General features: G+C 36.9%; 1 protein-coding gene across 1 annotated transcript in view; it reads left to right on the top strand.

The window, feature by feature from the left end:
• RFX6 (regulatory factor X6) overlaps positions 1-25,931 on the top strand; it is a 35,286-nt gene extending 9,355 nt beyond the window's left edge. The window contains exons 5-19 of the mRNA XM_051792156.1: positions 1,726-1,803; positions 4,832-4,859; positions 9,099-9,206; positions 11,531-11,608; positions 11,699-11,812; positions 13,854-13,903; positions 14,302-14,461; positions 15,866-16,010; positions 17,186-17,295; positions 19,320-19,437; positions 20,513-20,635; positions 22,011-22,220; positions 22,737-23,246; positions 24,149-24,367; positions 25,139-25,931. Coding sequence (XP_051648116.1) covers positions 1,726-1,803; positions 4,832-4,859; positions 9,099-9,206; positions 11,531-11,608; positions 11,699-11,812; positions 13,854-13,903; positions 14,302-14,461; positions 15,866-16,010; positions 17,186-17,295; positions 19,320-19,437; positions 20,513-20,635; positions 22,011-22,220; positions 22,737-23,246; positions 24,149-24,367; positions 25,139-25,305 — 2,218 coding nt within the window. The 3' untranslated portion in view covers positions 25,306-25,931. The remainder of the gene's footprint in view (positions 1-1,725; positions 1,804-4,831; positions 4,860-9,098; positions 9,207-11,530; positions 11,609-11,698; positions 11,813-13,853; positions 13,904-14,301; positions 14,462-15,865; positions 16,011-17,185; positions 17,296-19,319; positions 19,438-20,512; positions 20,636-22,010; positions 22,221-22,736; positions 23,247-24,148; positions 24,368-25,138) is intronic.
• Positions 25,932-26,136: the final 205 nt, after the last annotated feature.

Raw genomic sequence — 26,136 nt, 5'->3', positions numbered from 1 at the left:
GCATCCTAAACTACGCTGAGGTGTCAGTTTGATCAGCCTGACTTTAACAGAGAAAAAGAGAACTGTTATGAGTAGATGGTCCTATGTCTGAGCTTTTATGTTAACAGGTATTTAAAAATAGTCAGTTTATCACATCATCATCCCTCAGAAAAATGAGGGCAAGAAAACTAAAAGTGAATAAAGAGGGGAGAAACTTTTGGCTTTCCTAAGGGTTGACAGGTGCCACAGTGATATAGCAGTGTTGTGTAGACTCATCAGTTTCAGGAAAACACTAAAAGTGATGATGTTTAACAACAGCACTTTTCATCATGTTTTTGGCTGTAAAATCCTGAACTCACACAACAGACTGTCCAGTAACAGAATATTTCAGCTGAGATTTTCAAAGCCACCTAGGCTAGGCAAATATATCATACTAATGAATATTTTCTTAGCTATAATTTACATCTAATGCCTTTAATCAGATTTGTAAATATAAAGCACTCGAGGATTTTGTTCTTACCTGTGATAGTCCCATGCAAGAAGAAACAAAATACTGTGATTTTTTTTTTAATGAGCATCATCAGGAACAGCAGAAATGAGATAAACACTTTTGTTAATGTGTTTTATGAACTATTTGCTGGGTCTTTGTGTCTTAAGAATGATTTCTTCAAGCTTTTGAGAAGTTTCAGTGAAATCAGTGCAATGTGTTGCAGTGTACCTCTGAGTTAATTTTGATTTACACACAATGTACTCAAATTGCAAGTGTTACTTCGAAGTAGCTCGGTTAAACCAGCTGCTGTAGCATTTTCAAGCTAATTTTAGTAAAAAACAGTTGAACCTGAGTACACTATCCATAACATTCTTAGACAAATTTCATTTAACACAATCAGTTTTTAAATCTACAAGACAGGGGCTATCACCTTTGACAGATGAACTCAAGCAAACTTTGCTATGACCAGTAAGGAAAGAGCTGCCCCCAGCTTGCTCCCCTGCCCTTCTCCAGAAGGTCACTTATTTTGTAGCAGAGTCAGTGGAAAGCAGTAAGTATCCACTGCACAGCCAGTTTTCTCAGCACCAACACCCCTCTTTAGCACCTTTGCTGTCTTCAATTAAGGTGTTGGGCATAGCACTGCAAAAGGCATGTTTCCTTCTGCAAGCTCTATTTGGGAGCAGTAATCTCCAGGAGAGCTGCAAGGGAGACAAATGTGAATAAGAACTGCTTAAATGGCTAAATAATTCAGAATTAGTCGGCCTACAACGCGACAGAAGAGTGAATGTTAGCATGTTAGCATTTTTAGTCTAGGAGGCTGAACACTAAGTTATAGGGTACACCGACAAGCTATTTTCAACTGAGAAGTACTCTGAGAGACTGTCTAAATAAAGCAGTGGTAAGACAGATAAAATAAACCTGGTAGATCAAACCCAGCACCCTTTCAACAAATGAAGTCAAATGAAACAGAATGCATATTAGGGAAAACAGATGTAATATGTTTCTGTATTTTCTGTTCCAGCTACATTTTTGTAAGAGAGAAAGTATTTTAAATTTAAAGAAGACCCTATCCTTGAATTTTTGATAAAATCATGACAATAATGTTTTCTATGAGACCAGATTGTATTCCATGTCAGTGGAAGGAATTGTTAGACACAGTTTAGAAAAGTTTTCATAAAGCATTTAAAATCAATTAGACCACTTGCTTTACTTGACATGTCACTTATAAACTCTCCTCTTTTTTTTTTTCTCCACAGGTACCACTATTATGGAATTGGCATTAAAGAAAGCAGCGCATACTACCATTCTGTGTATTCTGGAAAAGGCTTAACCAGGTACAATAACATAACTTCTGAGAGTTAGTCAGTGAAGGTCTAACTTTAACCTTCCCTTAGAAGGTACTTGTAGGACTCTACTTTTTGTTTCTACCAGAACTAGTATTGCTGCTTATCTCAGTGTTTGTTTTAAGATGTTGTTTTAGATATTTTGCTAGTGTCTTCCAATCTGACCCCACCACAGTCAGTGTAGAGCTGCATCAACTTATGACAGAGGAGCATTTGTTCAAGTTTGTATGAGGCAGAAAAATCCCATTTCCAGGGCACTTGTCTCATTTTGTTTGCTTGTGTGTCACCCTGTGAGTTCTTTCCCCAGGACAGCTTTCCATTATGAAACGTCTAGAGAATGGTGTGAAGCTGGCACCTGTGGGGCAGGAGGGAGGGGTCTGTATAGATTAATATTTACAGGTCCTTTGACTGGCTAATATCAGTTTAAACCTAACCCAGGAAGCTCTAATTATATTTATTTAAGGGACAGCTAGTAGGATCAATACTTTACGATAGCTGCCTGTTGGTTTGCCAAAGATTAATAGTTCGTAAAACAAATGTCTCTGTTCACATATGGCTTGAATGATGGCTTTCATTGTCTGTGGCAGTATACCTGTATAAGTGGGACTCTAAGAAAGGAAAGGAATAAATGAGTTTATAATCACACATAGAAAATTCAGCTGGTGGCAGATTTAGGTTATATTCAAAGAGACCTTTTCCAAACAATAGGACAGTTGTAAAAATTGAGGGTAATGTTTCCAATGATGCTTAAAAGGAGGGCTCTCTCCACTTCAGGACTTAGGGTGTAATAGATTCAAATGTGCTATTTCCTTATCCAGTATTTATCCAGAGCTGCGGAGGTGTTGCTGGTACACACTGTATTATTCTTTCATAATACAGAATTATTTCAAACAAACTGTTTATCTAATTGACTAAAAGACAGTTAATTTCATTCAAGGGAATATAATAACTCTTATTCCTCAGCTTTATGTCAGGCAGTGCCTGTTCATGTAAAGCTCTGTCTTTGCACAATCTAGCAGCACTGAATGCAAAGAAAGTCGAGGTCGTGCAAAGTTCCCCATGGCTGGATTTCTGACAGCATACACACACATAAAGATGGCAGAGATACTCTCTAAGATTTTCAGGAATACTCATGAGATACAGTACCTAGGAACATTTTCTTTGCGTTAGGACCTGTGCTGCCCTATATGAGATGTTGAATTTTCAGGTTCTGGCAGTCTAATTGCCTCCCTAGCTGATTTAGAACAGAAGCTCAAATGCTCATTTTGTACCATCTGGACCACAACTGTGGTTAGATTTTTCTGTGTGAACAGAATAAGGCAGTACCCTGGGGTTAACAACAAGCTTCTGGATAGGGAAAGAGTCAGGCAGTGCAGGGATTCATAGTTGAAACTCCCCGTTGCTGGCTGCTACATATAGTGATCCATAAAATCTGTCCTTTGTCTGATATCTCTTCTAGGTGAGCTATAAAAATGGTTCCTGGGTCAAAAATAGGCAGGAAAAATATATGGGTTGATAATGATGTCAGATCACATCATGCCCATGCACAAATACAGACATATGGAGGCCTTTACCACAAGGTTTGCATGTCAGCTGGCAGCTTGACCAGAGATTAGATGGGACAATGGGCTTCAATTTAGTTGCCTAAATATAGACCTCTACACTGCAATTTCAAACTTAATTTACATTCATGTATTAATATTTAGGTAACTGAGCTGAGTACAATAGTCCTTAAATGCAAGGTTGCAGTGCTTGAATCTTTAAATTGTAAATTTGACCTCCTGATTCTCCTAAATATCAAACCTTGCACAGTGAAAGGAGCACACCTAACACCAAAAATGGTTTGTATCCACAGCACTGCATGAAGGGTAGCTTTAGCTAGCAATTAAGGCTCCGGAAGAGCACTGCTAGCAGGTGCTGCCTCACATTTTTACTGTACATTCTGTGTACATTTTGCTGAACATGCAGAAATCCAGAGCCCATAACAAATATATCTAGCTAGGAAGTTAATTAGATCTATGTTGAAATCAGCTGAGTAGTGCTTTCATTTATACTTATCTATCAACAGGCAAGGGAATGCTGTAGGTAACATATGCTGGATCGTCATGGGGTGGGAATTGTTAGGCACCTGTGTTTGTCCCAGGCAGGAGGAATTCCACAACTACTCAGCCTCTGGTTTTCTGTCCTGCCAGCAGAGCATCTTAACAGCAGGAAACCACAATACTGCCCCTAATAATTATAAGACTCCATGTTGCCCACAGTATCTTATTATTTGGCAGCTAGTGGTACAGGAAATAAAAATAGTCAAACAACATTTATCATTATACTGATCCACTAGAATCGCTGTTATTACACATTCTCTCTACTTTAGTAGTTATAATTTAAAACGTGCTTTATGATTTCTGCACGGAAGGGTAGTCTGATAGTCCAATGACTTCATTGAGAATCTCTGGGTAGGACATTCACCATACTGCAACATATTTTTACCCATTAACAAGTCTTTGATCTCAGAAATGAATTTTATCAAAATAGTACTGTGGTGAGAAAGAATAGGAAATCACCATGATTTCCTAATTTTCCCAAGAACTGTAAATTCTATATATACTTTTTCTGCTCTGAATTTACTTAGATCTATCAAAACCTGTATTTATTTCCTCATAAAAATCTTATGGACTTGCATCTATGCTATCCTTTTGCTGTTTGTGAAGTTGCAAAGATCCAAACAAAAAGCTGAAACTGGGTTTTATACTTTACTGTTTAGTCAATGGTCTGAAGCTTCATGTTTTATAAGGCATCAGTAGGTTTCCAGATATCCTCAGGCATTTGCAAATCAGTGGAAGAAATTAAGGAAAAAACCATGACTTTTACTAGAGTTACATCTGGAAAAATGTGATAATTTTTCTAACAGATCTATTATTTTTATATATATATATATATATATATATACCCCTATATGTACCTCATCTCTACAAATGTTCTGCTTAGGAAAAAAAATAACTGAATGTGTTTATTTTCAAAGGTTTTCTGGAAGTAAGCTAAAAAATGAGGTAAGTGCTGTAGCCTGTTTTCTTTTACTTCTGTTGTAATCCAAATATGAACTGACCTGTGATTTTCTTCACATTAATTTCTTTTAAAATTGCACCAGTATTTTTCATTACACATTAGACTGCATAATCTTTTTTGATGATGCTGAGTATTTGTTCCTCTAAATATTCAAAGAAAAATAAGATTGGAAGACACCTTCTAGGGTTCCCATGGCAATCCAACTCCCCATAACCATAGATGTTCATAATAGACCATGTTAAGTAAAGGATCAAGTTCTTACTTAATTTTTTGTATATATTACCTTTGCCAGAGGACTTTTTCAGAATCTCATTTGTCTGACTTGAAGCCAAATAGAAAGCTTTTTTTTTCATAAACTGAAATTTTTGCCTTCTGATCAGGATTGTCTTTACTTTTTGCTCTTCGTGGCATTGTGTTGTGATATGTCTTTTTGCTGCTTTTGCTTGTTGGATGGAACAAACAACAGCTTTTAGTAATTTCTGATCAACCTTTTGGCCTTTCACCATACTTGTTCTGATTTGAGTATCTTTGGAGTAAAAAAAAACCATAAAGCTTTGTAAATGGCATATTTACAATTTCTGTTGGAAATATCCCTTCTGCTGACCCCTAGAACAGGATCCAATTTCATTGGTTTTTGTTCTCCCAAAGTAGTCTACATTTTCACAACTCTATACCATGGTATAGTCATTGTCATTACAGTCATATTTATACCAGAAAATTATGTATTATTGTGCAATAAAGGTTAAGGGTTGATCCTAGTATTTTTCTTTGACACTGAGTTCAGCTGGCATGGAATATCCTGCATCCATATTATTAAACTCCTGAACCTGCAAAAGAACGTAGGCACATCTCAGCCACATTGCCACAGAGAAACATCCCTAACATGCAGTACCTGTTGAAGTATGACCAGAAAGTGTTTGGGATGCCGCTAATTGGCATGGGCCAAAAGAATGCCAGAGACCATTCTGAATAATAGTGTTCCAGTATTGCCTGGGAATGTTTCCTGACACCATTTAATTTACTAGACTAGATATGCCTTCTGTGATCAACTGATACACAGCAAGACTTTCACCTTTTTCATTTCCAGATAAGCAACTCCTAGCTAATAGCAGACATTCTTATTGGTCCCTGAGAGTGTAGTTTTGCTCTATTGATTTTCATCCCCTTTATTACAATTATCTCAAAGCCATCCAGATCTTTCTACATGACCTCTTGGTCTTCCTCTGTTGATGATTTCATTAGCTCATGTCAACCAATTTAATCTATGAAATGTTCAGTGAGATCAGCCCCAAGTTTGAACTTTGAGAATCTTCCCTTCAATCCCTTTTCAACCCAGTAGTTTACCTGTCAACACAACTTGTTAGCCTTTCAGCTGGAGTCAGCTTCTTAAACATTTTTACATTCTTTTACTAATCCCCACTCTCACCAGTGTAAGTAATCATTTCCCATGGTGACACCACATCGAGCATTTTAGTGAGGTTCAGATAGATTAGATTTGCTGCAATTTCCCTGTTCAGATAATCAGCTATCTTATCAAATACAGATACTGCTATGCCATGGGATATTCCCAACAAATTCATAAGCACTACTGCAGCATTCATTTGTTCAGTTTTGGGACGGAATACATCTAGTTCCCTTGGCATAAATGAATGCATATTTACTTCCATCTCTGATGTGGCATTCCCAGTTTGCCTTGTAATTCAAAGTCCCACAAATTTGTCTTCTTTCTACCCCAAAGTTCCCTTGTCCTCCCAGAAAAAATGTTCACAGATGACGTGGTAGAGATATGTGAGAAAAGGCACATCAGTATGAGTTTTTGATTGTCTATCTCTGTGTTGTCTGAAATTATTCAGACAGTTCTTAAAAGAAAAAGGTCTTTCATAGTCAAAACTGAACTACAGTAATTTCAGCCTATGGAAAATTTGGCATCATACTTTCCATTAATATGAACAGGTAATAGATATATCCTTACTCATTTGCTTGAAAGTACATGCAATCAGGTATTCCAGAAAGATTTACAATGATTGCATAAGGTCTAATTCCCAGTAGGAACATAAAGACATTGAAAAGATGTTGAAGCACTGATTGTCTAAATATAATGAGTAAATGGCATTTGAATGAATACTTATTGAGTGCCAGGGACACTGTTTACTTCTGGTATGTTTTATCGCATTTTCTAGTATTCTCTCTGTAGGGGGAGATATCAGCAAATTCTTTTATCTAAACCAGTTAGTGCACCATTAGAGTCTGTATGGTTAATTAGGCAGATAATATTACTGTCATTATCTTAATGTTAAATGGCCATTAGAAACAGATGGCCTTAAATTGAAAGGGCAAGTGGCAGCAGGTTAAAATATTAAGCCTAGAACTGAGGCACAGTCATATATAAGTCCATTAGCAAGGTAAAAAACATTGCATACTATCTTCTTTTAAACCTCCCACCACAATCACTACTTCTTTTAAATAAGCAAATCCCTTTTAATCAAAGCTTTTAATATATTTCATGGGTAATTGCATAATAAAATCACTAAGACTACTCCTGTTATAAAAGAAACCCCAAAAGAACCTCCTTATATTGATAGACGATTATAACACCAAGAGTATTGACACAGAGAGGTACTAAGGTTTCTAAATTTCTACAGTTTCTTTGACTTAGAGCTTTATATGTGTTTACATAGTAGATAGCATAGACAAAATTCATTTACATAGTGTATGCTTCTGTTTCTTGCTGTCTGTTTTGGCAGACACATCTCCCTCTAAAAATAGGGCTATATGTATGTTGAATAAGTCAGTTACAGCTATAGTTTTCTGAATTCAGTATTTGAGAGAATTTCACTTGAAAATGGCCTCCAATTAATGAGTCAACATTTATAGATATATAGTCCCCTTGGCACACTTTTACACTGTATGTTGCACTCTGTAACTACTATTCCCACTTTAGAAAAATCTGACCAAGAGGTAGGAAATGGTCACTTCAAGTTCCATTCAAAAACCTGTTGCATGATCATAAATTTCTTCCATTAGGACAGAGGGAATCTAAGCAGAGGTAATGGATTTACCACAGGAATATGCAGAAGGCTAGCTTGTGGCTCTGTACACTGACTTGATGTAAGGACTGGTTAGGCTAAAATGGAACAAAGGGTTTCAGCCAAACAGTCTTTAGATTTGAATGCAATCCTGTGAGAATAAGTACAGTTCAGTCAGTAAGGACAGAATCATAATACAGATTGTATTGCTTCTCTTGAGGATGAGGGTTTCACCTTATTTATAGCATTTAGGATCTTAATAGGCCTAATAAGGTGTGCATTATAAGTATAAACATAATTACCCTATATTACTACAAGATGTACTCAAGATCTGTTCTCAGTCTGTAAGTAGAACAAGATGCGTCTACAATATTTTAGATATCACAAGCTAAGGAGACTTAATATGTGAAATCTAAGAACAGAAAGAAACTCTCAGATCAGCAGAATTTAGCATAATTCAGGAGGAATTTATCTTGTGTCCGGGTCAACATTGACCATGTTCCAGTAAAGTGGAAAACACTAAATGGGAATATTTTACTGAGAATGGGAATATTCTTCCTGCGATGTAAAACTGGGACTTCATGTCAAGTCTGCCACAATCACAGAAAGCTATATAATAAATACATGGTACAGAAGTATCCACAGATCATATATACCATCACATCCATAACACCATAAACTGTTACCAAACTTTATGATAAACTAAAATAACAGTTGGCATAGTAAAATAGCTGAAATCATGAAGGCTCTGCTATCAGAGCAGGAAGAGAGCGGAGGAGAACAGTAATATCTCCACTACTCTAGATCCTTGCACTAGAAAGATACATATTAAATAAAATTTAGGGTCTCCTTGAATCATAGGATCACAGTCCACACTGAAGAGAAGAGTAGCATTTTACTTTAGCTTTTAAACATAGATTAAATTCAAAGCTTGTAGAATTCCATGAAGTAATGTGTCTCAAATGCTACTTCACTCTGAAAAGTGTGTTTGATGGAGTTTAAATCTAGACAAATATTTAATAACTTTCCTGAGCTGGTATCCAGATCTCGATAAGCATCAATATTTTTGAAGGATTATCTGAATGCAAGTATTCTGATATGTAGAGAGACTTACGAGATAATATACAAGTTTAGCATGATTTGTTGGTTTCAGTTGTATCGATATTAGCTGTTTCTGTTTTTTCCTTTCTGTTTCAGGGTGGTTTTACTCGTAAATATTCTCTGAGTTCCAAAACTGGAACACTCCTCCCAGAGTTTCCAAGTGCTCAACACCTTTTGCTTCAAGGGTGCATTTCTAAAGACAAGGTAAAATGTGAGCTGCTTCTTTTCCGACTTTAAGATCAAAAATTTGCCACAGAATGTTTCTTCGTATCTTAACCTTTGAGGTATTGACATGAAAGAGCCAGAAATGTCCATAATCAAATAGAGGTGACTGATTTATAGAGGGGGCAAACCTTTACTAACACCGATTAACCGGCTTTCCACTGGAAAGGTGGTTGAATTATTTACCTATTAACTGACCCAGTATTTTACAAACTGATGGTATGTAAGACGGGGAGAGCAAAACAAACAAATAACTGAGAGTTGTATTCTTTCCAAATACCTTTGGATTTAAGGTAAGTTTTTTGTTCTGATTAGAACAGAACAAATAATTCACAACAAATAATTAGATGAATTTTACTCTCTTTCATTGTTTGAAAAGAGACCGAAAATCTGAACACCTGGGGCTTTTTTTAATTACTAAAATCATTCCTCAAATCAATATTTAGTATTGCGTATCCTAAGTATAACTCTTCAGTTAAAAGTATCTCTCTCATGTTTTATGTCTTTGACTCATTGCCCGTGTGTTATGTCTGTGTTGTTTCTGGTCACATTACAGGCTGCTACATCCCTGAACTGTTCTAGAAACCTTTTGATAGACATTGTGAACTCTCCAATTTAGCCTCCAGTGCAGGTCATGATGGTGACTGTTTTGAGATATGTTGCTTTAAAGCTTTTTGGTCTTGAGCCCTTCCTCTTAAGCTTTTTTCTAGGAAAGTAGTGAAGCCTAGGATTCCTGTAGTGAGAAGCTAAACAAAAGGAGCCATCTTAGCTGAAAATATTACAGTTTCTAAAGAAAGCCCAGGTGTACTCAGCAATGTGCACCACCTGTTGCTATAGCCTCCATCAGTGAATTGACATCTCTCCCATATATAACAGTCTCATAATATTTAAATCTGAAGAACATTTGAGGTTCCTTGCAAACCCAACACAGCACTGTAAACAAAACTGATTTTTACAGCTCCAACGATGAAGAAAAATTTGCAGCTCTTTTCCCCTTCATTTTTTAATCAGCAGCATTGTGCCTGACTGTCTGGGGACAGACTTGTGGAGTTGTAGGAGACTGGGAAGAGAGATGAATTTGAGTGTATCTCCTGTGCTCTCCTTCCTTGCTACTCTTTCCTCATTTCGAATTCTCTTATTTCCTGCTTTCTTTCCTTACCATCTTTCCCCTCCTTCACCTTATCTGACCAAGGATTATTGAACCTAAGATACTTAGGCACGCTGTTGAAGACAGTCCATACATGAGGTTTGACTCCTGCATTAAACTCCTAGAAATTTCTTGCACCTGAAATGTCTGAAAAGTCCATAAATGTAGCATTCTGCAATAAAATAGATGGGTAATTTCTGCATTTAATGTTTCTGAAGAAAACTTACCTAAACTTCAAACTTCCATCAACCCCTTTCAAAAACAATTCTTTAAAATGTTCTTAGATCTCACACTTTGCCATTGTTTTTCAAAGATACATAGTTACAGTAGCAGATCTGAAAGTCAGAAAGATTCTACTTTCAAAGAAATCTGCATGCTAAATCTGTGGCAATTAGATGGTACTAAGTTCATGCTAAATCTGATAGTGTTTTGCTGGAGAAGTTCACAAGCTGTGACAACTTTTCTGTGATTCAGGACCAAAAAAATTGTTTTGATAGCATTTTTCTTTTCTTAAAATAGTTTAGTGTATTTCTTGTCTTAGAATTTGCTACAAATTTTAAAAAATACTGCCTTTTTTTTTTTTTTTGAATAAGAGAGCACTCCACTCAGATAAAGTAGCCTGATGAGATGAAAGGGAGTTCTGCTTTTTAAAGTTCAGTTCATGTAAGGCAGTGATTAAACTTTGACCAAATGACTGGCAGCTATTTTCTCATTTGTCCAAGTAGATGATGTTTCAGAACACTCATAGACGCCTATAGTAGCCTAATGATTAACTTGCACTGCTCTTTGGGATTAATCTTAGCTTCAGAAAGGTGAATTTACTTTACCATCTGACTGGATAATCTGACTATTGCCTTACTTTAATACCTACATTTTCACAGTGTATACATGTTCAAATGCTACATTTCTGACAACAACATAAATGCTTGACTTAAATAATGCTTGACTAATAATGACTTAAAAATGTTGATAAAACTAGAGATGAGTGCCCTCCTCATCACTTCTGGATATACAGTCTGCCTACTTGTGGATATGCATTGCAATATAGTTTATATTGTGTGTTTAAATAGCTACAGAAAGCAGAAACCTAGATCACTATAGCGGTAAAGGAGAGAGCTAAGAAACTCAGTTTTATCTTCCTTCCTTCCTTCCAAAACAGGTAGATACTCTTATTATGATGTACAAAACACACTGTCAGTGTGTCCTTGACAATGCAATTAATGGGAACTTCGAAGAGGTAAGGTTGTTTGAACACATATTCTTGGTATATATGCACAGGGAAACAAGAAAGCATTATTTATGTCTATGAATCTGTCTATTCCTTTAGATTCAACATTTCTTATTACATTTTTGGCAAGGAATGCCTGATCATCTTCTTCCCCTGCTTGAAAATCCCATCATCATTGACATCTTCTGTGTCTGTGACTCAATACTATATAAGGTAAGTTAAGCATTTAGCTACATGGATAATATCAACCACATTACAGCTTTTGTATCTGTAAAAACATACAATAACAGGATGCCATGACTGCTTTCTGCCTCTGCTGTGTAAATTGGCAAGGGAATCATTGAAATAAAGAAATAAAATGGGCACATGTAAGAGCTGAACTCCAGTCTCAGCTCTGCTGCACACTCGCTGTGTAACCACAGGTAGCACACTAACAATGAAATCCTGACCTACTTGCTTGAATGTAGCTAAAAGAAATGTTCATGTGCTTCACTGAAAAGGCTGACTAAGGTAATCCTGGATGAAAATGGAAGCCTTGTTTTCACTTAAAAGAGTACTGTAATTTCTACCAGCAAAGAGAGGCTGTGGCACATGGATGAGGTGATTCCACATGCCAGTCTGCTACTCACAGGTTATATCAGGCCATGGTTTCATATTATGAAGCTGGAACAATACTGGGTTAAAATCTTCCTGCCTCTCCTGCCTGCTGCACTTCATATCTGTTCCTGTGCTGCTAGATGTACCGGAAAAGCTGCTCCCCTGTGAACTGGTTTGGGTTCAAAAAAAATTTTTAAGTAATACTTGTCTGCAGAGCTTTTAAGCCATGTGAGTTCTTTGATCTAGTTCATGGCATGATCACATGAAACAAAGTTGAAACATAGTTGAAACAAAGTGAAACTTACGAGTGTTGTAAGGTCTGGATTAGATGATAGTGCACTGGGGGGAAATAAAAATAAACAAATAAATAATGCCACCAAAGTTTCCTAAGTTTTTCGTTTCAAAAGTCAGATCAGATCATTATTTAATAGCTGCAAAGTACTTTAAGCTCCTCTGATAGGATATGTCATAGAAATAGAAAAGGATTGTCATACAGATGTCTCTCTAACAGATTTCATATCACATATTTATGGGAAGAAATAACTATTGGCATAACAGTAAACACCAACCTGTCAAAGCAAGAGACTTGGGGCTGTTTAGCCCTGATGCCTATTGTAATCTATTTGTCATTCTTTACTGTCCAAAAATATGGGGGAAAATCCAGAAATGATGAAAATATGTATTTCTTAGAAGCATACCAATCTGTGAAGTAAGAAGTAGTGTTTTAGTTACCACACGGAAGTAAAGGTAATTAGCATTGAGAATCATAATTACTACCCAGGAGATGAGCCATTAAGCCTCATTTACTTGTAGTGATTACATTGTACTTTGAGTTTATGAGATTTTTCCTGCTCTAAATGTGCTGTCTCAATAGATTCAATATTAACTTTATTCATGATAAAGATTTAATGTTATAAATTGAATAAGACAGAGTTTCTCAAAAGTTCATAAATTTACTATTGTGCCTCTTCTTTGTCTCTCACTATTTCTTATTAATAATCATGTTAGATGTTCTTGACAGCACAGTGACAAAAGGAAAGAGGAATTACATTGGATTGTTAACAAACCATTTACATTAACAATGAAAAGAGATTTTTGTGATATAGGCTAACAACTTTGCCCTCCACAATAACATTCCCCAAAGGCCATGCCAGATGGCACATTTTTTGCAAAAAGAGTTCCACACCATACTTAGCTACAGGGTACTATGGCTGAACTCTGAATGCTTTCATTGCCATGTCCAGTTTGGCAGAAAGAAGAGTCAACAGCACTCAAAGACTTGGGAGATGCTTGGGTATCTACTTTACAGAGACTTGGTGATGCTAGAAAAGCCGAAGTGTATATGCACCTCACTTCTGCTGATTTCCCTACTGGAGGACATGTGAGATAGGATGTCTTGTTTTTCTTCTTGTTTTACCGGTATGCTGACATACATTAAGAATGGGAGCTATCAGTATATAAATATCTCATATGTTCCTATGTAATAGTGACTGGAAAAATCTAGGTATATAAATATATGGCCAATAGCTTAAATGGCTTTATTCTGTAAAAAAATTCTGTACTTATCACTTTACAATCTAAGTAGGCACGACAGACATGAATGAATGAATAAATGGTCAGTGGAAGCTTGACATAATTTTCTGTTAAATTTTTGAAGGTTCTTACAGATGTACTCATCCCTGCAACAATGCAAGAAATGCCAGAAAGGTAGGTATTTGACAATAATCACAATACATTCTGGCTTTTAGGCATATTCCAAGTAAATAGCAGTAATTCTATATCCTCACAGTATTTATACTCATTTTTAGAACAGTAGAGTATGTATGACAAAATACTGTCAGCTCTGAGGACACCTATAGGACAACCTTAAAATATTACACAGTATTTTAATGTCCCAATTGGCTTACAATTTTTCTTGAGGAGGTACAGATCAATATATTTTCAGTTTTAGCTAAATGATTGGTCATTTCCTGTTTCCTTTCGGTAATACCTGAGGAGTAATTAATAGATAAGTTAGTCATAGATTGAAACTCAATTATTTAAACTAATGCAAGACAATTTTTATTGGTGATTCTCTAAACCATGTTTTGGTTTTTTTTTTATAGTTTACTGGCAGATATAAGGAATTTTGCGAAAAACTGGGAACAATGGGTTGTTTCCTCTTTAGAAAATCTACCAGAAAACCTAACAGATAAGAAATTGCCTATTGCAAGAAGATTTGTTTCCTCCCTGAAACGACAGACGTCATTCTTACACCTAGCACAGGTAAACAGAATAAGACTATACATCAAAAATTTGTTAGTTATATTCAGTGTAGCTTTCTGGCCATGAGATATAATGCATTATTTTTTCAAGGTTGACCTTCAGCCATGGAAGGCTTACATCTTGTACTTTTAACCATGAAAGAAGGAAGTGACCATAAATAGATCTGACCAAAACTTCCAATTTTTGTAGTAGAAAAGAGAGCAAAGACCATGGTTATAATGAACAGCCGTCACTGCAACTTTTGGCAATCAAATGATGAAGTGGAATGCGTGTGTATTTGGTTTAGTTCCAAACTGGAAAATTTCAGATGATCTTCTTGCTTAGCAAAGGTTTGCTGTCTTGTCCATGATGTTCTTTAGTGAGCTTATTTCTGTTTGAGTTTTGAGCAAAAAGGGAACATGGGAGTGACAGGGAGTTGGGGACTCCAAGGCTGTGTTGTCTGGCTGCAGGTATCTGCAACTAGGAGTCACCTCCAGGTGATGGTTTTATAGATTATACAGAAGGATACAATGCCTTTTGAGCATTGCTCACTGCTAACAGCTTGGGCTTTGAGGTGGTTGTCCTCATGAATGACTATAAATGCACCATATATTCATCCTGACTTGGTTTTCTCTTTCACAAATATTAAGACAAAAGTAGCACGTGGGTGATACTGTGAAGATGATCTGATAGGAAGGCACATTAGAAGAGCATTAGAAATCTGATGAAAGGGAAACATTATCTGATCTGTGAAAAAATCCAATCATGATAGTAAAATTAAACTTAAGGTGATCCCCAGGTGTGAGTCTGTCCTGGTTTTGGCTGGGATACAGTTAATTTTGTTCATTGTAGCTAGTATGGGTCTATATGTTGGATTTGTACTGGACACTGTCAATAATTCAGGGATGTTTTAGCTACTGCTGAGCAGTGTTTACATAGAGTCAAGGCCTTTTTGGCTTCTCACACTGCCCTGCCAGAGAGTAGGTTAGAGGTGCACATGTTGGTGGGAGTGGACACAGCTGGGACAGCTGATCCCAGCTAACTATAGGGACTTTCTACATCATATGGCATCATGATCAGCAATAAAACTAGGGGGAAGTTTGGCAGGGGACCACTGCTTGGGCAGTTGACTGGGCATCAGTCAGTTGATGAGCAGTTGTCTTCATTTGCATCACTTGTCTGTCTTGGACTGTATTTTTCTCTGGTTTTGTTTGTTTGTTTACTTTTTATTATTATTGTTATTGGTTTTATTTTTTCTTTTTAAAAGTTATTAAACTGTTTTTACCTCAACCCACAAGTTTTCTTACTTTTTCAATTCTCTCCCCCATTCCGTGACAGGGTGGGGAGTGACTGAGTGGCCATGTGGTGCTTAGCTGCCTGATGTGGCTAAACCACAGCCACATTTTACCTTGCTTTCTCTTGCAGATTGCTCGGCCAGCACTGTTTGATCAGCATGTGGTGAATTCCATGGTGTCAGATATTGAAAAAGTTGATTTGAATAGTATTGGTTCTCAGGCACTCCTTGCAGTCTCGGGGAGCACAGACTCTGATGGGGAGGTCTACAGTGAATGTAAGTCCATGGTGATACATTTGTATCGTTACAATTCACTATTTCATTCCATGCCACACTATTTTACTTGGACTGACTGAGACAAGGCACACACAGACACTGCATTCTGTAATCTAGTACACTGTTAACTTCAGTAGCTTAAGAAAGCTTGTACTGGGAAGTCATCCCAGCTAGATGACTTTAAATGGTTGCTGAAAAATTAATTTACATGTCAGTTGCTAAGTGCAACCAAATCTCTTTTGAAATTTTGATGTAATTAAATGTGGATATTAGCACAGATCAATTCCTGAAAGATGTCTCAAAAATTCCATGTCATTATGGCTTAATGTAATGAATATTTTAATTTTTTTTAATGAATAGGGGGTTTTTTTATGCAAGTTGATCTTAAATAAATTATTTTCTCTTTAGTGCAGCAGCTATTTTCATACACAGAACAGAGCGAAGTATAAATTCTGAGGGTGTTAATTTTCAAATACATACCAGTTGTTGAAAAATAGATATAGCCTTTTCATTAAAAAGATACCTTTTGTCATAAGAGTGATGTTGATCAGAGTTTGGAGAGCAGAAAGGAATAGCAATGTGTTGATAATGAATGTTTGTTCTCTTTAATGGTTCATAATCCTATTCACATTTTTGAGTTGCCCATTCTCTACTTTTTGTGTAGTTGTTTTTTATTTTATTCTTTGTCTTCTTTTACACTGGTTAAAAAAGAAAAGGAGAAGAGAAATAACTGGTCATTCAGGCACTTTTTTGAAAATGGGAATTGAGGAAGTTAACTTTGCGTAACATAGTGAGAAACTTGTAAGATTTAAGGGAAACTTAAGACACTATAAATCTGCCACATTACAGATAAAACTTTACTATTAAACTTAGTATTAGAAAGGTTTTCAAGGTTGAATCTTAAAAGGAATGAAAAATATAATCTTCTTTTGGTTTTATTTTCTTGTAAAACTTCATTGTCTTACAGCCCGTGTCATTATAATGCTTAAGTAATTAAAATATATATGACTGATGGATGTGTGTCTGCTTGCTTTGCTGGGGAATTACTTATTTCTTCATGGCTCTAATTCTTTGCTTTTCCTTTCCATGCTACAATATTGTCATATGGCTGGTGAGTGGCTTTTTCTTGTGTTCAGAATAGTGTGCAATGATATGTTCTCCTTTTTACATGGTAGATGACTCTATTACAGTGTTCCAAGAACTGAAGGACCTTCTAAAGAAGAATGCCACTGTGGAATCATTTATTGAATGGTTGGATACTGTGGTTGAGCAAAGGGTTATCAAGGTACCTTTCAAATGTTCTGCCTGACCCAAGAACAAATCCTACTCCCCTTACTCCTTACATAGACCCTTATGCAGTTCTATTGGTTTCCCACATGGGATTCTCATCTCTACCCCATCTCCTTGCTGTAACAGGGAAGTGTGAAAGATTCCAGTGCTGTTAGATCTAATTAATCATGTTGAGCCTGTTGAACAATCTTGCATGTGTGACCAATTAAGAAATACTGTAACTAAAACAGTAAAGTCAACACTTTCATAAACTTTACATGAAAGAAACCCTTCCAGAATCTGTGTGCATGCAGGATCACAGAGGTATTTCTCAGTGAGTAAGGTGAGCAAAAGTTATTCCTTAGAGAAGCAATTATTTCTTTCATGGCATTTGCTTGGTACTGTATGTGATATAGGTTACTGCAGCAGGTGAATTCAGAAGTAGCCAACCTCCAGAAGGATTTCTACATATCAGGATGAAAGATACAGTTTTGTAGCATTGTAAGGTGCTTAACACAGTAATTGATGGTTTTGATGGGATTCCCCCGCCCGGCTCCAATTTACAAGATGCATTATCATCACGACTATTTTATATGCATGTAGTTATACAGGGATTAATATACTACAGCTCAGAACAAAATAAAGGAGTTCTGAGTTATATCTCAAGTATGAGATATCTAACCAATTTGTGACTCTAATAACTGTAAACTAGCAGAATAAGATGTTACACTTTGCTTGCTAATAGTTGAACACAGGTCTCCTCATCAGATTTGTTCTATCTGGAAATGTAATAATTTATCCATCATTTTAGGTGGCATCTTGATATGAGTGGATGTAAAAGGATGAGACAGTGCAGTTAGCATTGACCGACTGGCAGAAGAGTGACTGCCATGTACAGGAAAACCATGGGCATGCCATTTTTCCTTTTATTACCTGTTTTCCCAAATTTCAATGGAGACAGTGACAGTTTCTTTCTTTTTAAAGTATTCTGAGTTTCCTAACATTTGCTGACATATGTGAACAGCACAATGAGGAGCTCTGGATGATTAAGGGCAGCATAGCCAAAGCAAGTCCTATCTACACACAAGTCCCTAGTCAAAAAACTCCCACTGAAGCTGAGCAATCTCAATTTATTTTAGAACTGAATGATTATGGTTTAAAATTCATTCCACAATTTCAGAAGAAAATTTCTGATAAAACAAGTCAGGCAGAAAAGGTGAAGCACTTTTCCATTCAGCATCTACTATGTGCTTCTGTATTATTAAAGTTAACAAGTAAGGTTCCTACCATTGCTTTCCTGTAGTTAAGGGGAGAAATACCAGCAAGTTCTGATATGAAGCTAGGTCAACTAAGCAGAAGCTAATAATTGACAGAACATGCAATCCTTCCATTGCTGTCTGCCTTCTGTTCATGCTAAAATGTGGCTACTGTCAAACTCGCACAACAACTTCTTTCTGCTTGGTGTTTGAGAAAGTAACAGGGCATATGTTACTACACGAACAAATCACTGCCAGAGCAAAGTGACAGTATGAAATGAGCAATATTAAAAGCATCACTTTGATCATCATGATAGTAAACATACCATTCTGTAAGAGAAAGTCTGGCCAGTATTATACAGATTAAATTGAAGTACAAGGACTAATTTCTATTCCCTCTTTATGTGGAATAACATAGTGCCAAAAGGAGGGGGAGTTTCTTTCTTTCTTTCTGCCTTATATTTATAGAACAACTTGGCACCTTTAGTACTAGAATATGAGGTAATCTATGTACCTTCAGGGCATATCAAGGCCCAAGCAGTAAGCAGTTTGTTCATCAAACATTGACATTCTACGAGCTCTGCACTGAAAAGGGAGAATCTTGCTCTTTTTTACCACATTAGGACACACATTAAGGAGATACTGTCAATCAAGCAACTTGATTCACTCTGCCACATTAGCCTGAGTCAAGGACTCCTTGAACTCTCAAACATATTGAGTTCTTCTCTCCTGTGTGCAGAAAGCAGGTTACCATATTTAACAGTATTTTACTATTTTCTTTCAGGCAAGCAAGCAAAATGGGAGGTCTTTAAAGAAGAGAGCTCAAGACTTCCTTCTGAAATGGAGCTTTTTTGGTGCTCGAGTGATGCATAATCTAACCCTAAACAACGCATCAAGTTTTGGTACCTGATCATTATAAAACAATCATATTTTGTACATATATGCCAGTATTTACCAGCTTTCCTGAACAGAGGAACCTGTCCTAATCTAAAGATGCTTTGATCAAAGCCACAAATGCTGTGTAATGTGTTTTTCAAACTAACATTTCATGTTAAATGCTATAGCAATATTTTGGTGGTGACCTGTGTCACATGTTCATTTTTAAAACATTTTTAATTGCTGTTTGATATTGCTTTGTCATTTAAGTGGTAAAAGCTTTGTTTGCTTTAATATGGCAATGGAAGTGTAACTGCATAGCTCAGTATAGGAGACAGAAGATTTAAATCATTAGTTTTACCTGTGGATCAAGTTTGGTAAAAAATTACTGTTTTGTAGAAGATTTGTGCATGATATGTTTTAATAAAAGCAAGAGAAATTTGGCAGTCACCACACATTTAATTCCGGGATCAGCAGATTATCAATTCAACAGCGTTTCTGGCTTTTAAAATTTAAGGCTCACACATCCATCTTCAGAAATGTTTACATTTTTGGGAACATTCAGGAAGAATCTTTCATAAAATGGTAGATGGTAGAACAAGTGAAACTAACTCTAGTACATAATTTCCTAAATTTAGTCATAGGTACATTGTTATTTAAAATTCAGAGGGTATTTGAAATGGCTGTTAGGGACACACGCTTTTTAATGTGATATATCCTTGAAATAAGGTCAAAGACTTCACCAGTTATTGTCTGGTTATTTAGCACAAGACAAACAGAAATAGAGCAGAGGCATTCTAGCAGACTTCGGCCTTATCTACTCCACTGTGTGCCCTCTTCAAGTCTAAAGCATGTCTCACTTTCATCAGTATTTTTCTTTGATGTAATTAGTGGTCAAATAGCCTACAGGACAGTAAACAATTGAGCCAGGTGGGCCAGTGCAAAGAGAGATTAGAGCTAGAATTTAGGCACTATTCCTTGTTGGTCTTGCCAGGTCATTTAAAGTCCACAATTATTTGTTTGTTTCCCTGGCTTCTTGTAGAATAGAGAGAGATGGTCACAAAGATAACTCAGTTACTCTCTCTCTTTCTCTTCCAAAAGGTTCTTTTCATTTGATCCGCATGTTACTAGATGAGTACATCCTGCTTGCCATGGAGACACAGTTCAACAATGACAAAGAACAAGAACTCCAGAATCTACTGGACAAATACATGAAGAATTTAGGTAACTAGAGCTTGGTCCTTTTGCATATACTTCTGTACTTTTAGAAATTGATGTATTTGTTTAACTTTAAACAGAAGCAAGTTTACTCTGTTTTCCTGAAGTTGTAGTTATATGCAACATGGTCAAATTCACCTGAAAAGTTTGTGACCATTCACTCAGCAATTCATTCACACCTTCCCAGCATGGTTCACTTTGTAGTGTTTTGTGGGCCTGTGAATACAATGGATCACTGAAATTTGCTTGAAAGCAACATATACTTGTAGGTACATCCGAAGAGCCATGAGCTGAAATGTGAAAACAGGTATAAGCAGCAGAAGGGGCAGGAATTCCTAATCCAGTTTTTCTCCAAAGCCTTAATATGTAATTACATCTTGAACTGGGAATGTATGAAATGTTACCAAAATGCAAATATCCCTGCAATGTTGGAACAAAAGTTTGGAGCCCTGTTTATCATCTGGATGAAGTACTAGTATGTGAAAGAGAAATAAAATTATTTTAAAACAGTATCCTTAACATTTTCCATCTATCAGACTTCTTCCAAGTTAGACAACTTGAAGTTATATGCTCCAAGTTCTTTGCTATCAAAAGAATGAAGATGGATTTGGATCAAGTTCTGGTCCAAGTTAATCCTTAAAAAGACAGTGAAACTTCACTGAGTTCTGCAGAATTTTTCTTTATTAACATTAGCACCAGCAATCAACTCTAAATCTGCACTTTGTTGAAAGAAACTTGCATAGACTTTGTCTGACAGTAGGTGCTGCACTTCTTTTAGTTCAGCTTCCAAGAGAAAAACCTGTCCTATGTGCCAGTTGCCTTATCCTTGGGTATTTAGGTGAAATACTGGAAACCATAAGGTAGAATCATGGTTTCCACTGCAGAATAACAGAACTGACTTTATCAATAATCTGCAGAAAACCAAAGAATTATTGAGTATAACAAATGCTTTTCTCTAGATACCAACATGAAACAGAGTTCGAGCGTTCTAAAGTTCCCATTGTTAATTCTTTAGGATGAAGTGTTGAGCCTGATTCGCTCTTAGTGCAATTTACTTTGCTTCATTGTTGAAATTTACTTCAAGGGAATAAATCTGATTCATACCTTCACTACGACAGCTTCAGTAAAGAGCTGACACTGTGCGATATAGATCTATGGTCAGGGAAAATGATACCAACACTTTCACCAGGAAGATCAAGACTAGAGCAATATTTGTATTCATTGCCTACATGCAAAATATGCAGACTTCACAGGGTTTTAGAATAATCAACCAAAGATACAAACAAATTGGGCAGCTCATATGCTGTCTATATGCTAGCAGTAAATTTATGTGCAATGAGCATACATAACAACCAACAGGAGCTTTGATTTACTCCTTCAGATGCAAGCAAAGCCACCTTCACTGCATCACCAAGCTCTTGCTTCCTAGCAAATCGTAACAAAGCTGCTCCTCTGCCCAGTGACACTTCAGTCAAGAATGAGTGTCTAGCAGAGCAAACCTATGTGTCCTTGTCGGCTAGCCAGCCCAGCAGCATACCTTCCGGTCTGAACTCCTTCACCACTGGAGACAGCGAGAACATGCAGCTGACAGGTATGTATCAACTCTTCCAGCTTCTCCTTCCCAGTTTGCTTGTTAGTCTTTCAGTTCACATAACATGTTGCTGTAGAAGGGGCAATGACCACATGCATTTATAAAGAGCTCTTATAAACAACATTTCATGAGCTCACCTTCTGTGATTTACAGAAGTCAGCAATTGTAATTACCCTGCCAGTAATAGTTCCTCTTGGAAAAGTGGTAAACTATCTTATACCTCTTGGCTTGGTGAGCTTCTTATGAGGAGAGAATGAACAGTAACATCTGGAGCACAAGAGGATTGTAACTGCTGGAGTTTCCCACTGAATGTAGCGTCTCCAAGCTGGAGAATGAAAGGGGAAAGCTTTACAGCCTGTAGCCAAGGATTAAAAGCTGTGAGTTGTATAGGTGGGGGCTAATGTATATCTTTTGTAAAAGTTTCAAATAGTAATGTACACTTCGCTAGAGGGTTAGTGCCTTAACAGCAGTACTGCAGTATGGGTGCTAATCATGGCTAATGTTTATTTATTCCAGATCAAATGGAGCTGTCTCAAAGCACTGGCCACCTCATGACTCCACCTATTTCACCAGCCATGGTCAGCCGAGGAAGTGTTATCAACCAGGGGCCAATGGCTGTGAGACCTCCAAGTGTAGGTCCCGTGTTATCGACACATTCACAGTGCTCTTCTTACTCAGAACCTCTTTATCAGACTTTGTCACAAACTAATCAGAATTACTACGGAAACAATTCCAATTACCAGGCTATGTTCAGAACACAAGCCCATTCCACTTCAGGAGCTTACGACCACAGAGCAGAGCACAGCCGATTCAATGCCTTCAGTGAACAGCAGTTCTCCAGAGACTACTTCAGCAACAGTTGTGCTGTGTCTCCATACAATGCCAGATCCCCTTCCAGCTATGGTCCCTCAAACGTGTCTCAGGACACACACAATATGCAGTTTCTGAATACTGGGAGTTTCAATTTCTTGAACAACTCAGTGCCTACATGTCCAGGAGCAGCATATCCTGCTAATGCTTCCAATGGTATTAATATATATTTTCTTTTTCCCTTCTGTTTCTCTTTCCTTGATGGAGTAAAATACTTTTTCTCCACTTTTCTATGAAAGATGCAGTTCAACTCTTATTTATACATTCCTGTTTTCCACTTCTCTGATGACACACAGAGGTGTAAAGCAGCTTAATAATCTACTTAAGGATTTATTTTCCTCTGTTGAATCCTAATTTGACCTCAAATGCATCTGCTGGCCTATGCTAATCTTCCTTTTTTGTACCATCACCACGTCTTGCACAAAGGACGCAAAAGCAGCATGGCCTTGTCGTTTAATGATCTCTTGAAAAGCCCCCAAAACATCTACTATGAAACAGAGTAGACATAAGATAGTTTACCTCTGGGATCAGCGTAATGGACCATTCTAGTCACAGGGTCAGGATGATGAAACAAAGTATAAAAATGTGCATTAGCAATAGTTTGGGACTTTGGCCCTCCATCTCCCTCTGCTGGAGGAAAGACACAGTGGAAACGTTACTTTTATATGGATTTGTATATGCAGTAAGTCCGTATTACCCTGCAGATTTTCTTTCCATATATACCTTCCTTGGCTGTGAGCTTCAAAAGGGAGCACTGAACTATGGATAGGGCTCCCCATGGTGTCTCTTACAGCCACCAGTTGCAGGCTATGTTTGATTCTGAATTTAGAAGGGAAGGGCAATTTTCTGTGCTGAAGGCATGACTGAACCCTTAGCATCTTTTTGTTTCCATGTTACCACCTCTATTTTGAATCAATCATTGCACATGTTTCTAATGTTACTAGGCTGTATGTGTACATAAATAATCTTATTCTAAAGTACTTTTTGTCCAAGGTTATCACAGGCTCCTAACCTACTCAGTAGTTTCACTTGTCTTTTTTTCAATCTTCTTTCAATAGGATATTATGGAAACAGCATAAATTATCCAGAATCTCATAGACTTGGAACAATGGTGGATCAGCATGTTTCTGTAATAAGCAGTGTAAGCAGCATTCGATCACTGCCATCATACAGTGATATACATGATCCACTGAATATCTTGGATGACAGTGGAAGAAAACAAACGGGCTCATACTACACAGAGTCCTCACCATCAATTGTCTGCCGGACTCCTATGCGTAAGTATAGCCAACAACTGAGGAACAGCTATGAACTTTATAGCATCCTAGCAAGTGTTGAGTATTAAATTGTAGCTCACATATATAAGATATAAAATGCAATATAGAGATGAAATAGCTCACTACTTCAGATTTATCATAAGATGTGTTTTCCTTAAAATTGCAGGACAATTGGTTTAATAACTCTTTGCTTCCATAAGGAGGTCTATGATCCACTGTCCATGAGGAGTGGAATGACTGGCCTGAATTGCAGAAAAATCTGGTTTAGAAAACAGTTTCTAACTATTAAGTGAACTAATAACAGACTGGGCTTTTCTAAGGTCTCTTAAGGATCCTCACTGTCAAACAGATCAAATGAACCCTGGGTCAGAGGTGTCTAGGTATATACTTCCTGTGGTATAGTCCCCATCCTGTGCTTCAACAACTGAGTGTGTTAGGCAAAGCTCCCACTGACAGTGAATTTTAGGCATAAATACCTGACTGCAAAGGGTTTGTTTTGGTATATGCCTTATACAAATGGCAGCTGAGTTTGATCTCACATTCCAAAAAGGGTTACATGGAAGATATAAACTAGGGCACTGTTTGTTTCTCCACAAGATTATATCTTCCCGCTACTTACCTGTTAACCTTGCACAGAAGATCAGAAATTTCCATCCTTCAGATGATGTGCCTGGTAGAAAAGAAGTTCCATCAAATGAAAATGGATTGTAATTTCTGTTAAATTCAATAGACTGAAAACTTGCAATGATGGTAATTTTTTTTTCACCGCAGCTTCAAACTTACAAACCACATCTTCTTCACAATGTATGTATGGAACACCTGGTCCCTTCCCTTCTCAGGAAAATCTGGAGGTCCATGGCCCACCAAGCAGAGACATGGTGTCATCGTTACCACCAATCAACACTGTCTTCATGGGAGCAGCTGCTGGAGGAACCTAACTGGGAGAAACATGTCAGTGCCTTAAGCCTAATTTCCAACTCCAGACATTAAAGCTATGAAGACAAGGCCTTTCAAGTTGGTGGAATATAAAAGTATTACATATATGTGTTAGAGGAGCCATTTTAGTGATATTAGCAGACATCCACACATAAAAAAATAGCTATATTTAGATTGGGTCCTGCTTGTGAATCTCTCAGGATTGTTCTCACCATTACAGCTTTTCAGTCAGAAATTTAGGGTAAGCAGAAAGAGTCACTGATTCTTGCAAACAAAACTAAGTTGTAAAGAAATTATTGCATCTATTCCTAATTTATTAAAAATGTTATTTTAGTCTTTCACTTATATATTTTCTTTCTTTTTTTTGTTTGTTTTTTTTTTTGTTTGTTTGTTTTGGTTTTTTTATAAAAAGGTTTATTTAATGCCTGTGTTGCTCATTATTTATTAGGACCACAGAGTAACTGTTTACTATCTCATATTTGACAGACTGTCAAATGTATGTATCCTACCTCCTATGGAAATGTTTACAAGGTCAATTTTTACAGTTTTAAATGAAACTAAGCCAAATTCTTAAGTTTTTTACTGTTGTGCTCTGGAAAGTCTATTTCAAATGTTTAGTGCCTACTTGTGTAAGTGAAAGTCCTCAGGAAATAAATAAAACTTATTATGGGTATTTTATTTCTCTTTCTCTTAAAATAAAACCAACAAAACATGCAAATATCATAAGCTAACTAATTTCAGTAGCCTGCTACTGTAGTTGAATAACTGAAGGAAATAAAACTACACCACTAAATGTCATGGGATTTCAGAACTACTTGTGGTATGAGGTGAAA

Source organism: Manacus candei, unplaced genomic scaffold (genome assembly GCF_025592945.1).
Source record: "Manacus candei isolate 608988 ecotype Guabito, Panama unplaced genomic scaffold, ASM2559294v1 h1tg000034l, whole genome shotgun sequence".
In the NCBI taxonomy this organism is placed as follows: domain Eukaryota; kingdom Metazoa; phylum Chordata; class Aves; order Passeriformes; family Pipridae; genus Manacus; species Manacus candei.
Note: the sequence above shows the minus strand (reverse complement) of the source record. Positions and strands in the feature narration are given on the sequence as shown.